Source organism: Pangasianodon hypophthalmus, chromosome 6 (assembly GCF_027358585.1).
Source record: "Pangasianodon hypophthalmus isolate fPanHyp1 chromosome 6, fPanHyp1.pri, whole genome shotgun sequence".
In the NCBI taxonomy this organism is placed as follows: Eukaryota; Metazoa; Chordata; class Actinopteri; order Siluriformes; family Pangasiidae; genus Pangasianodon; species Pangasianodon hypophthalmus.
In genome coordinates, this window is record NC_069715.1 from 12,915,549 (window position 1) to 12,926,586 (window position 11,038).

The window sequence follows — 11,038 nt, forward strand, 5'->3', positions numbered from 1 at the left end:
AATAAATTCCTTTAAATAAAACAAGTGGCTTCTTTGTGATAAGGATTACAAGTTGCTGAACAGCATGCCACACAGGCATTGTCATGGTGACACAGTGCCAATGCATTGTGTTTGTGTGGCATAAACTTTCTGTTTTGTGGTTCATTTGTTCTTTGAACTTCAGACATAAGCATACCGGCCTGCCCGCTGCTGATAAACCATCAGAACGCAAACTTATGGAGCAACAGCTGGTTTTTTCTGGTGCTTTTTTTGCACATGTGCACACAAATACTCTGTGCTTTCGCTTTGCTTACATAGTGATAGAGTTTAATGTAATTCCCCTAAACTCCCCTAAGGGCTACCTCCAGAAATCCTCATCCTCCTCCCCTTCATTGTCCCGCCTGGTGTCTTGTCCTATCCTGGAGAATGTTCTGTACAGCAACAGTCCCCTAATTTTTTTACTGACCCTCTGTAACCCCCAGTTTAACTAATTGTAGTGGACTCTGGACGAAAGCGTCAGTTCTCCTCTGTCCTCCTGCTTGTTTTGGAGCCAGGCAAAGACCATAGTGCTCCTCCTCCAACCATACACACACATACACACACACACACTCTCAGGGTGCCCCATCCCTCCTATATTTTCCCTAACTGCCTTGAGATTTTAAAGCACGAGACAAAGAAACCCAGTATCATTTACAGAAGAAGAACAGAGCAGGACCTGTATTCGTGAACATTCCAGAGATGAAGAGGAACGCAGTGGTGTCAGGTGTAGGACTGCTCCTGCTCTTTAGTCTGATCGGAGTGGGACACTCGTGTGTGGATCCTGAATCAGCCTACAGATTTACCGGCATTGTGTGTAGGCTCACATACCCTGCTGCTGTCGTCTGTGAGTTAAATTTTTTTTGTGCGTGTGTTCTCCTGTATAAATGGGTCTTGCAGTACATATTTGCTTTCACTAGCAACAGAATGGTTCTTTTATTATGGAGTAGCAATAAGGCCCTAACAGGATTGTGAGATCTTGTGAGTCTCTCTGTAGAATGACATTTGTGTTAGTTCAAACTGCGATTTTTCGTCCTTTTATTACTTCTGTGTCCTTTTGTAAAAGTCCCAGCTTGTTTTTTGAAGTTTCTAAGAATTACTGTGAAATGATAACCTGTTTGAACTCTACAGTAAATGAAAAAACCACAGAAGTAATCCAGGCTGCATTCCAGCATGCCAAATATCCCAGTATTCAGGGGGAGAAGTCAATGTTATTCATGGGCAAACTGAATTACGGATTACACAAGTAGGTAGACTAAGATATAATCTGTGCCTATATACTGTATATACATACACATTTTTACATATTTATATTTACAGAAGTCAACAATTGTAATTGTAAAAGGCTTTTGTCCATTCTCTGGTTCTCTATGGTTTCCTCATATCTAGTCTGGAGATCCACAATCTGACAATTGGGAATAGTGAATTTGAGCTGCGGGAGAATGAAGGCATTGGCATCACTATCTCCAATGTATCTGTTGTTTTTAAGGGAACCATTACATATGGATACGGGAGCACTCTGTGAGTAATTCCATGTATTATTATATGTGTGAGGCTAGATCAGAGTTCTTTTAACAGTGCTTTCATTTATTAAATTTAATAATACTGTCCCTTAAAATACACTATGACTAAACATCATGGAGTATTATAAAGTACCATCTACAACAAATTATGGCATGGCAATTTTAGTTAATGCTATGCAAATTCATCCAGTTAGTGGCTACATAGTCATTATATGATTTTTGTATATTCTGTGCCTTATTTTACATGTAAGCAATATACTTGAGCAATAAACATTTCAATTTACACTATCAGTGTCTTGATATACTCTGCAAATGATCAAATATACTTAAATAATGATAGCATTTTCCTCTCATACAGCTTCTCAGTAGGCCAGTCACTTGATTTTGAAGTTGAGTCCCAAATTGATTTAGTCATCAATTCTAAGCTATGTGAGTATTATGACTTTTTCATTTCGTCTCTGTCTAATGGTTAACTGTAATAGCATGTCCAGCATGATGCTCACCCTTCATAGAAAACGGTGTAAGCTGTGCAAATCCTTGTCTCTGGCCTTGACTGATGTGTGTGATGATGAAGGTGTGTTTTGTGTGTGTTTCAGATTGTGGGAAAGGCAGAGTAGCTGCAGACACTTCTGACTGCTACCTCACCTTCCACAAGCTGCAACTCCTACTGCAAGGTGACCGAGAGTGAGTGTGCAAATTCAATCCACACAAAAAAACAATCCACACATGTCCGGAGGAGAATTTTGAATACTCTTTTGAATACTTGAGTATTTTTGAAGAATTTGTCACTGCAGAGATCATAAGATGACTTCCAGAATTTGCTGAAGGCAAATTTCTGAACAGCCAAAATATAAGTGCTACATTCAGAAGGCCACAGTTGTAAATGGCATTATGGTACATCAAAATAATGATGAACCGTAAAGCCACTTCTTTGAATAAAGGAAAATCTTCAAGTTGGGACAAAATGATGGTACACCATATGTAATTAGGATTTAGAACTCTTTCTTACTATGTTTGGGTAGAAGTAGCCATTTCCTTAATAAGATGGTGTTGTCTCAATCAGACAGGTTACTGTCTGTGTGGAGTTGTGCATGTTCTTCCCATGTCTGTGTGGGTTTTCTCCCCGTTCGCTCCAAAAACATGTCAGTAGATGGATTCACTACGCTAAATTAACCCTAGGTGTGAATGCGTGTGCATGGGTCCCACTCAGGGTATATTCCTGTCTCTTGGCCAGTGTTCCTGGGATAGCCTCCAGATCCACTGAAACCCTGACTGTGTAACCCTGACTGTGTAAACCTGACTGAGGATTAATGAATGACTGACTGACTGACTGACTGAATGAATGTCTCAAATCAAAGGAAAGTGAGAAAGTGCAAGATACTGCTACCAGGAGCATTTTCTTTAAAATGTACTGATCACTGTTTCACTGAATGCTGTGTCCCTGAAGTTACTGAAGTCTCTAATTCCTTTCAGTTTTTAGTTTCAAGTTTATTTGTCATGTGCACAAAATGTCAGGGACAGTTGTACGTTGAAATGCTTGTTGTGAGGCTCGGGTACGCTACAGCTGTGCAATACAAAAAATATACACAAGAAGATAAGGGGGAAGGAGAAGAAGAAAAATTATTTACAAATACAATATGCATACGAAATGCGCAGATATATATTAGGAAACTGGTATATATGCCTAGTAAGTATGTAGGTAAAGTGCAGATCCCAGCTGTAGACACTGGAATATGTGCAGTCACAGTATGTAACCAGTATCCAAAGCGTGCATAAGATAGTAAAATAAATAGTAGCTGTGTGCAGTGTGTAGTGTCTGAGCAGTCATCTATAGACATGGGAGAGTATAATAAGCAGCAGTACAAAGTAGCATTAAAAAGATATTACAATATATTAGATGTAGTAGTATACGTAGCGTGTAATTAAATATGATCAATATATTGCACAGAGACTGGACTGTGTCCTTAGTGATGATAAAGTGGTAATAGTGCCCTTTTAAATACTGCAACATGCCTCAAAGTGACAGAAACATGTGCAGAGATTGTCCATGAGTGTCTGTGAGCTTTCAGTGAGATGACCAGTGTGTGGGAGGTAGTGGAGACATGAGTGAAAGAGTGGGAGAAGGAGTGATGCCTGGATTACAGTTTATTCAGGATCCTGATGGCCTGCAGGTAGAAAGTGTTCTTCAACTTGCTGGCTCTGGAATGAATGCTGCGACGATTGTGATCTGTGGTGATTTTGTGTGCCTTCCTCAGACATAGCGTATGGAAGATGTCCTGTAAGGCTGGGAGTTTGTTGCCAATAATGAGTTTAGCCAAACCAGACAGTCATGCACCCAGTCACGATGCTCTCTATGGTGCATTTGTAGAACTTGGTCAAAATGTTGGGGGAACCAAACTTTCTGAGCCTCTGCAGGAAGTAGAATGGCTGAAAGCAGATTTCACCACTGTCTTTATGTGAAGGGACCAGGTCAGGTCATCGGTGAGGTGCACACAGAGAAACATGATACTCCTGACACTTTCCACAGCAGCCCCACCGATGTCTAAAGGGGCATGACCATCCCCCTGCCTCCTCCTGTAGTCCATTCAACTGGCTTTTAAAAGAACATTTCTGATTTTGATTAAATTAAACCAAAGGTGAAGTATGGAGTGTTTAAGACTGATTTGGCTTTTTTTGCAGACCTAACTGGCTGAAGAAAGTGTTCACTAATTTCATCACTATCACAGTAAAGCTGGTTGTAAAGGGGCAAGTGAGTGATTTTATTGCACAACTCTGCACACTGGTGTCCTCTTGAAGGAACACATAATTAAAAATGCACACAAATGTATTTACAAAAAGCCTTGCTAATTAATTTATGTGAATTACAGATCTGTAAGGAAATCAACAAGGTGGCAAATATCCTGGCAGATTTTATTCAGGATACAGCAGGTAGGGTTTGGAAAACAGTTGCCATTAGGATGCTGTGTAGCTGTGTAATTTAGAGTTTAATGTAGATATATCTTTTGTATGAGCAGAGCAGTTTTTGAGTGATGGAAGCATCTCTGTGGATGTCGGAATAACCTCTTCCCCTGTTATCACTTCTAATTTCATAGAGTCATACCACAAGGTAGCACTTAATTTATGCCTTTTCTTTTTTTTTTAAAGTATGCTGAGTATTCTGTCACAGTTAAATAACTACAGTATTCTGGTTCTCTTTTTACCAGGGTCTGGTGACCTATAATAGCACCTCAGAGATCAAAGACTCTGTGTTTAAACCAGATCAGATTTCAGAGAACCGCAGCCTGTACTTTTGGCTCTCTGATGATACCCTTGACCCTCTAATGACGGCAGCATACTACGATGGACGATTCTTCAAAAACATCTCCAGAACAGAGCTCACTGTATATTATCATTCCACGTAAACAAATGAAACTAGGCTAAAAGCTTGTTAAAACAATATTACAATTGAAGTAACAACATAAACATTGTATAAAGATTACATTGGATTGCATAAACATTTCTGTTGTTAGATGGGACCTTCTGTAATTTCCACCTTCCATATCCACCCTAGTTGTGACTCTCACAGAGAGTTACTTGAGTTGATATTTTTGATTGCAGGACATGTTCCAGATTCAGCTAGCCACAGACAGACCTAATTTAGTGAACAAGGTACTGTAACTTCCACAGTGCACTTTAGTTAATGATTTGTTACTCATTGTGCTTGTATATCTGTAGACTCATGTAAATGTATAGCTGTAGAGTGGTAAGCCTGCTATGTGCGAGTTGTTCGTTGCATGTATGCTTACCTCATTAAGAGCTCTAAAACTAAAAAAAAAATTCTATCTGCCTTGTTTTTAGCCTATTTGTGAGTTTGTGTTATGAGTCCAACCTGTTAACCCTCATTTTGGGTAACCTCTTTATATTTGGTAATCACATTTAACCTGTAAATGCAGATTTTGCAGTGTGGAGCCAACTTCATTAACATTCTCATAATCAAGTCGCATTAACACTGTAATTTTAACATGAGACCTTTGGTTTCTCAATAGAATTGTAAAATCAGCCATGTTCTTCTTCTTATTGTTTTCATACTTCTATGATTTCTATCTTTTTAATGAATGCCCAAACTTCTTCTTTTGCCATTTACTTATTATTTATTATTCTTATTTTTAATTATTGTGAAATGATAACACATCACAGAAGTGTGTGTATGTTTGTGACTGCATCCATTAGTGGCTATTCTCCAAGGAACCGTTGTTAAGAGCATGGAGTGCATCAGTGCCTCGTTTCTGGACAACGCCGCAAGGCTCATTTGTCAGAGCGGTGGCTGCAGTGGAGCTCTCTTCTGCAAAGCAGGACAGCCCTGCACTTTACTTTGAGACGGTCAGTCATCAGCACTTAAAACAAAAGCCTGCACTGTTTGTACACTGCCAAAATTTGCAATGCTTCATCAAATTATACATATTTATTTAGCCCACACTTTTATCCAAAGATAATTAAAAGTGAGACCCTATACGATCCAAGCTTAGAGTAGATCCAGTAGTGGTATCTGAACTCACAACCTTCCAGTCATTAGTTTAAAAGCTAGCACTGCACACTTCATTCCAAGGAAGGATGGTGTAATACGTTACCATCCCAAAGTGGATTATCTTCCTATAACGTCATGTTTTAAAATGTGTCCACTTATATCACAACAATTTACCAACTACTGCAATTTTTTTTATTTATTAATGAATGACAGATTGTGCTTTTTAGTCTTAGATGATGTGGAGCATCTGCCATACATGTCACTGTGAATGACCTTTAACTAAAGAAATGATAATGTATTAGAACGAGTGTATTAATATACATTTATTATTTGAATAACAACCAGCACTACTGTTAGAGCTGCTGTTATGGAAAATTAATCAACATCAATCAGATTTGAGAATTCACCAGCATTGTGGTATATTTATTTACATTATCCCATACTTAAAAGTTAATATTTATAATATGCTATCTTTAACAGCATGGTTTGTGTCCCAGTAGGAGGTGGAAGTCTGTGTGAGAGCCTCTTATGCTGAAAAGAAAGTCATCCTGAAGGCCACACCAGTGCAGTAAGTATGGCACTTCCTGTAAAGCCCTGCGCTTTTATTCCCAGTTTACTCAATTCTGACATATTTCCTTCTGTGGCTTGTAGTATATCTACATCAAACATTTCCAGCTCAGATGTTTCAGAGGTAAGGACCGGGCTGCAAACCAGAGTTAATTTTATTATGTTTTTTTTTTTTGATTATGCTTCTGTCTCTGTCAACACCGTTAATTCTCTTCTTGTGTTTTAAGATGGAGACGAGATTAAGTGATTATCTTCAGGAGGCTGTTGAGAAGATTGGGATCCCCAAAGTCATATCCTGTAAGTCTAGTGTGTTTCTGTGTGTACATTTATGAAAGTATGTAATATTTTATCAATCTGGCATATTTTCTCTTCTTAGACCTAGAGGCAGCAATAACAGCCTTGATGGACCAGCAGGGGCTCAATCTGTTTGACATCATCAATCCTGAAGTAATACCTTATAATGTGAGTGTCTAATCTCTTGTTTAGAACTGGTTTAGTTACTGGAGCTTAATAACAGCAACCCTCTGACCATGTAAGCTCTGAACAAATACTCTTTTGAGAAACCAACTGTTTTGAGTGACCAATTAATACAATGTTGCTATGTGACAAATTCAAACTGAAGTTAGATTGATTTGCTCACCTTTCTAGATGTTGCGTTCACTGCCCCACTTAGCTTCCACAGAGTTATTATTGTACATAGTTGTCAAAATTGGGAACCGCAACATCCATAAGATTGCCAGAGACAACTTTAATAGTATTCTAGTTAAGATTAAAAATGACATTCAAAGATGGAATAAACTTAAAGTCTCTCTTCAAGGAAGAATCTCTACAGTTAAGAAGAATTTGTTACCTCGGTTTAACTTTCTTTTCTCTATGATTCCACTTTCTCCCCCTCCAGGTTACTTTAAGGAGATCAACTCCATACTATCTCATTTTATCTGGAATGATAAATGCCCCAGAATCAAACTTACCACATTACAACATCCTATACGCGCAGGAGGACTGGCTGTACCAAATTTTGAATTGTATTACTGGTCATTTCAACTTAAGGCTCTTCATAATAGGGTTGATCCTCAATCTAAAGTTTCATGGAGACTGATTGAAGCTGACAAGGTTAAACCAAATAGACTCCAAGATATTTTATTTACTGGCACAGGAAAAAAGGTGATAATTATAAATTTGGTCCGGTTGTGGATAATTCTGTTAAAATCTGGAAAACGGTTGAACATCTGATAGGAGGACCCTTCAAATTTTGTAACAGTACACCTTTATGGCACAATTTTAATTTTTATGCAGAAATCATCCATTTGTCCAGCCCTCTTGGTCTTCTTTAGGCATAAACACGTGCGGTGATATATATGATAACCAGGGCCTCTGTTCATTTCAGACATTAAGAACTAAGTTTTGTTTACCAGCATCCGCATTTTTTGTCTTTTTTTCAATTATGTTCTGCTCTCAAAGCGTATGGAGTTCCTTGGGCATCTCCCATTTCCTTTTATCCTATGCGGGTTGGATTGCACCATCTTCTGGTCGGCCATCTGTTTCCTTAATATATAATATAATTATTGATTGCATTACAAAACCTCTTCTATCAAATCTATCTGCAGTCGGGAATTATCTGACCTTAATTTATCTGTTGACTGGGAGAAAGTGTGGTCTAACCTCAGCTTAACTTCTAATAACTTGGCTCATCGTCTTATTCACTTCAAAGTCATTCATGGAGCATACATAACTCCTTACAAAAGATTCAAAATGAAATTACAACCAAATTTTAACTGCCATATATGTAATACTGCATCATCAGGTACTTTTCTTCATATGTTTTGGGAGTGTCCTATCGTCATTAAGCTATGGACACATGTAAACCTGGTTTTATCCTCCTTACTACAAATTGATTACTTTGCTAACCCAAGTTTATGTCTTCTTAATGATGATTCTGGTCTCTGTATAAGCTTAATACAAAAGAGAATATTGTTTGCTGGTTTTACGGCTGCGAAGAAGACAATAATACAGAACTGGTTTACACCGCACATGTGTGGAAAAACATAATGGATCCATAGCCTCCTGAAAATAGTGACTTGTGAATGTACAACAGCACGAATTAATAAGGCCAAACCTAGTACTATTGATGCTTGGCAATGTTTTTCGATCAATGATTTTATTTTATTTATTTTCTTTTTTCCCTCCCTTTCTCTCTCCTTTTTGACTGGACTCTTTAAATTATTGATTATATGTCTGTTGTTTTTTTTTGTTTTGTTATGCTTTGCTTTGAATGGATGTCATGATGTTATGTTATATGTAAAAGACAATAAAAAGTTGATCACAAAAAAAAAAAAAATTGGGAACCGCAACAAGCACTAATAGAAGTCCATTGGGGCAGGAATCACACTGCCCCATGCTCAGGGAAGACCTGCGGTCTGAATAGTTAAAGGGGCTGCCAGATTGTGCTAGTTTAAAAATACTCCGTGGCCAACAAGATCTTGGTTTATAGCAAACATTTGGAAATGAATCTAATGAAGACAGTATATATGATGAACCAAATAAATTAGATATATGCAAAAATTGGGAGAAGGAAACGGGGACTATGGAGTGGATTATGTCTGTACATTGGAAATGTGGGTGCACCACAATCACCTTGTTTCCCATATAACGACTGAGTTATAAGAACCACACCGGCTGTAGTGAAGACAGTTGAACAAAGGTACATCTAAAACTTCTCGAAACGAGCTGCTAGACTGTATGTTGTCGAGTCTCAACTGGCTATTATGGGGTTACATTAAAAATTCACTAGATAGTAGCCTATAGCATAAGCCAAGTGTGATGTCCTCTCAATTTAATTTTGTTTGAGGCTATGTCATTGTTAAAGTCATCCTTCCCCTCCAAAATCATCAGGAGCTGCTGGTGCTCACAATACATGCCCATGTGGTTTCAGATAATCATCATGTCCTCTCTTTCTCCATGCAGGGTTATGTCTTGGTGCAGATGGACTTTGGTTTCCCACAGCATCTACTGGTGGAGTTCCTCAGGAAGACTCTGGCGTAACTGCAGTCTAGTATCCCATATTCTGTCATGCATTTGCTTAAAGACACACATATAATCACAAGGTGTTGGCACAAGTATATTTACATTTGTATATACATATTTTTAGTTTGAAATAGCATTTTTGTAGTATGAATTTTGTAGTAGCATACTGTATGATTACTTTTAAATACCAGTAAAAACATCCTTTCCTTATCTGTGGATGTCATAGCAAGTGTTAACTTGTAAAGTAAACGTTCCAGGAGTTTCCAGAAAAATAGAAACTTTACTGTTCTTGACATGATGCTCTACAGGGGGGAATTTTCTCTATTGCTCCTTCAGTTAAACGTCTAATAATTCAATAACATTTATACCGTCAAGCTGTATAACACAAACATCCTTCTAGTAAAGTCTGCTGACTTGGTGGCCATCTTGGCAATGCTCCAGGGTATGACCAGGCTCCTATTTACTTGAAATGGCAGAGGTCCATATACCAGAAAAGGATCAACAATATTTAAAATATGTATTTGAAAATCTGACAAAGATCGTATGAATAATGTGCGATCTTTGGCTGAAATAGCATGAAAAAAAAAAAAAATTTCAGGTTGTTCCGGTTACAGAGCACAACTAATGGACGAAAGTGCCCTAAAAATGTATAATCATTGATATGATGCTACTTGGAGACATTCATTTAACATTTATCATTGTAAAAGAGGTAAAGCCGTTTACTTACGTTTTCCAGCATGGGAATGGCTTCAGGACCAAGGACTTTTATGTTTATGTTTTATGACTTATGTGTTTTATGGTTTCTCAGTAACATGACAAGCTGCATTTATTTTGGTTTATTAACTTTATTAAAAGTCTGGTAAACATCTGACTGTTACTGATAGTTACTATAATGTCAGTGATAACTGGAAGTAACTTGTTTCTTGGGTATTCCACAATATTAAATGTAAGTATAAATGGTTAAATTATGGTGTGTCATTCATTAATAAACAAATAAAATGTAATCAACGATTAAATAATGAACATCTGTACATGAATTGAACTACGATTCTGATTATTTTGTTACAGTGGTACATTTAATATATATACAGTATTTGCATCATAAATATGTGGTATATATTAGTCATGACAATTTTATAACATTATGAAAAAAATAGCCAAAACATCACTTTTCCTGCGTCAAAACTTTTGGGCTCAACTTCCTGTTTGCTGCTGACTACACACCCCTTTATATTATGTCATACTGAATACAGCATGTTATTTCTATCAAGCAATGGTTTAGTAACACTTATCAGGCCAGAAAAACTACTGCAAAATTTAGCTCTTCCAGTTTACCTGATGTCCCACTGCACTTCAGCCTAACCATAACCCTAACTGCCTATCCACACACACCCACATACACTGT

At 37.7% G+C, this 11,038-nt stretch overlaps 1 protein-coding gene across 2 annotated transcripts; it reads left to right on the forward strand.

Moving 5' to 3' along the window:
* Positions 1-537: 537 nt before the first annotated feature.
* On the forward strand, positions 538-10,675 carry cetp (cholesteryl ester transfer protein, plasma). Of its 2 annotated transcripts, none has more exons than XM_053234705.1 (16): positions 538-862; positions 1,147-1,261; positions 1,405-1,536; positions 1,897-1,967; positions 2,135-2,222; positions 4,218-4,287; positions 4,406-4,466; positions 4,553-4,644; positions 4,742-4,918; positions 5,136-5,186; positions 5,748-5,897; positions 6,543-6,610; positions 6,694-6,733; positions 6,837-6,906; positions 6,986-7,071; positions 7,508-9,526. In XM_053234705.1, the coding sequence occupies exons 1-16, from the start codon at positions 718-720 to the stop codon at positions 7,706-7,708; spliced, it is 1,617 nt and encodes a 538-aa protein (XP_053090680.1). In that variant the 5' UTR covers positions 538-717; the 3' UTR covers positions 7,709-9,526. The 2 variants fall into 2 exon arrangements, with proteins under 2 accessions (XP_053090680.1, XP_026782782.1); XM_026926981.3 differs by lacking the exon at positions 7,508-9,526 and adding an exon at positions 9,574-10,675 and having other exon boundaries at positions 542-862.
* Positions 10,676-11,038: the final 363 nt, after the last annotated feature.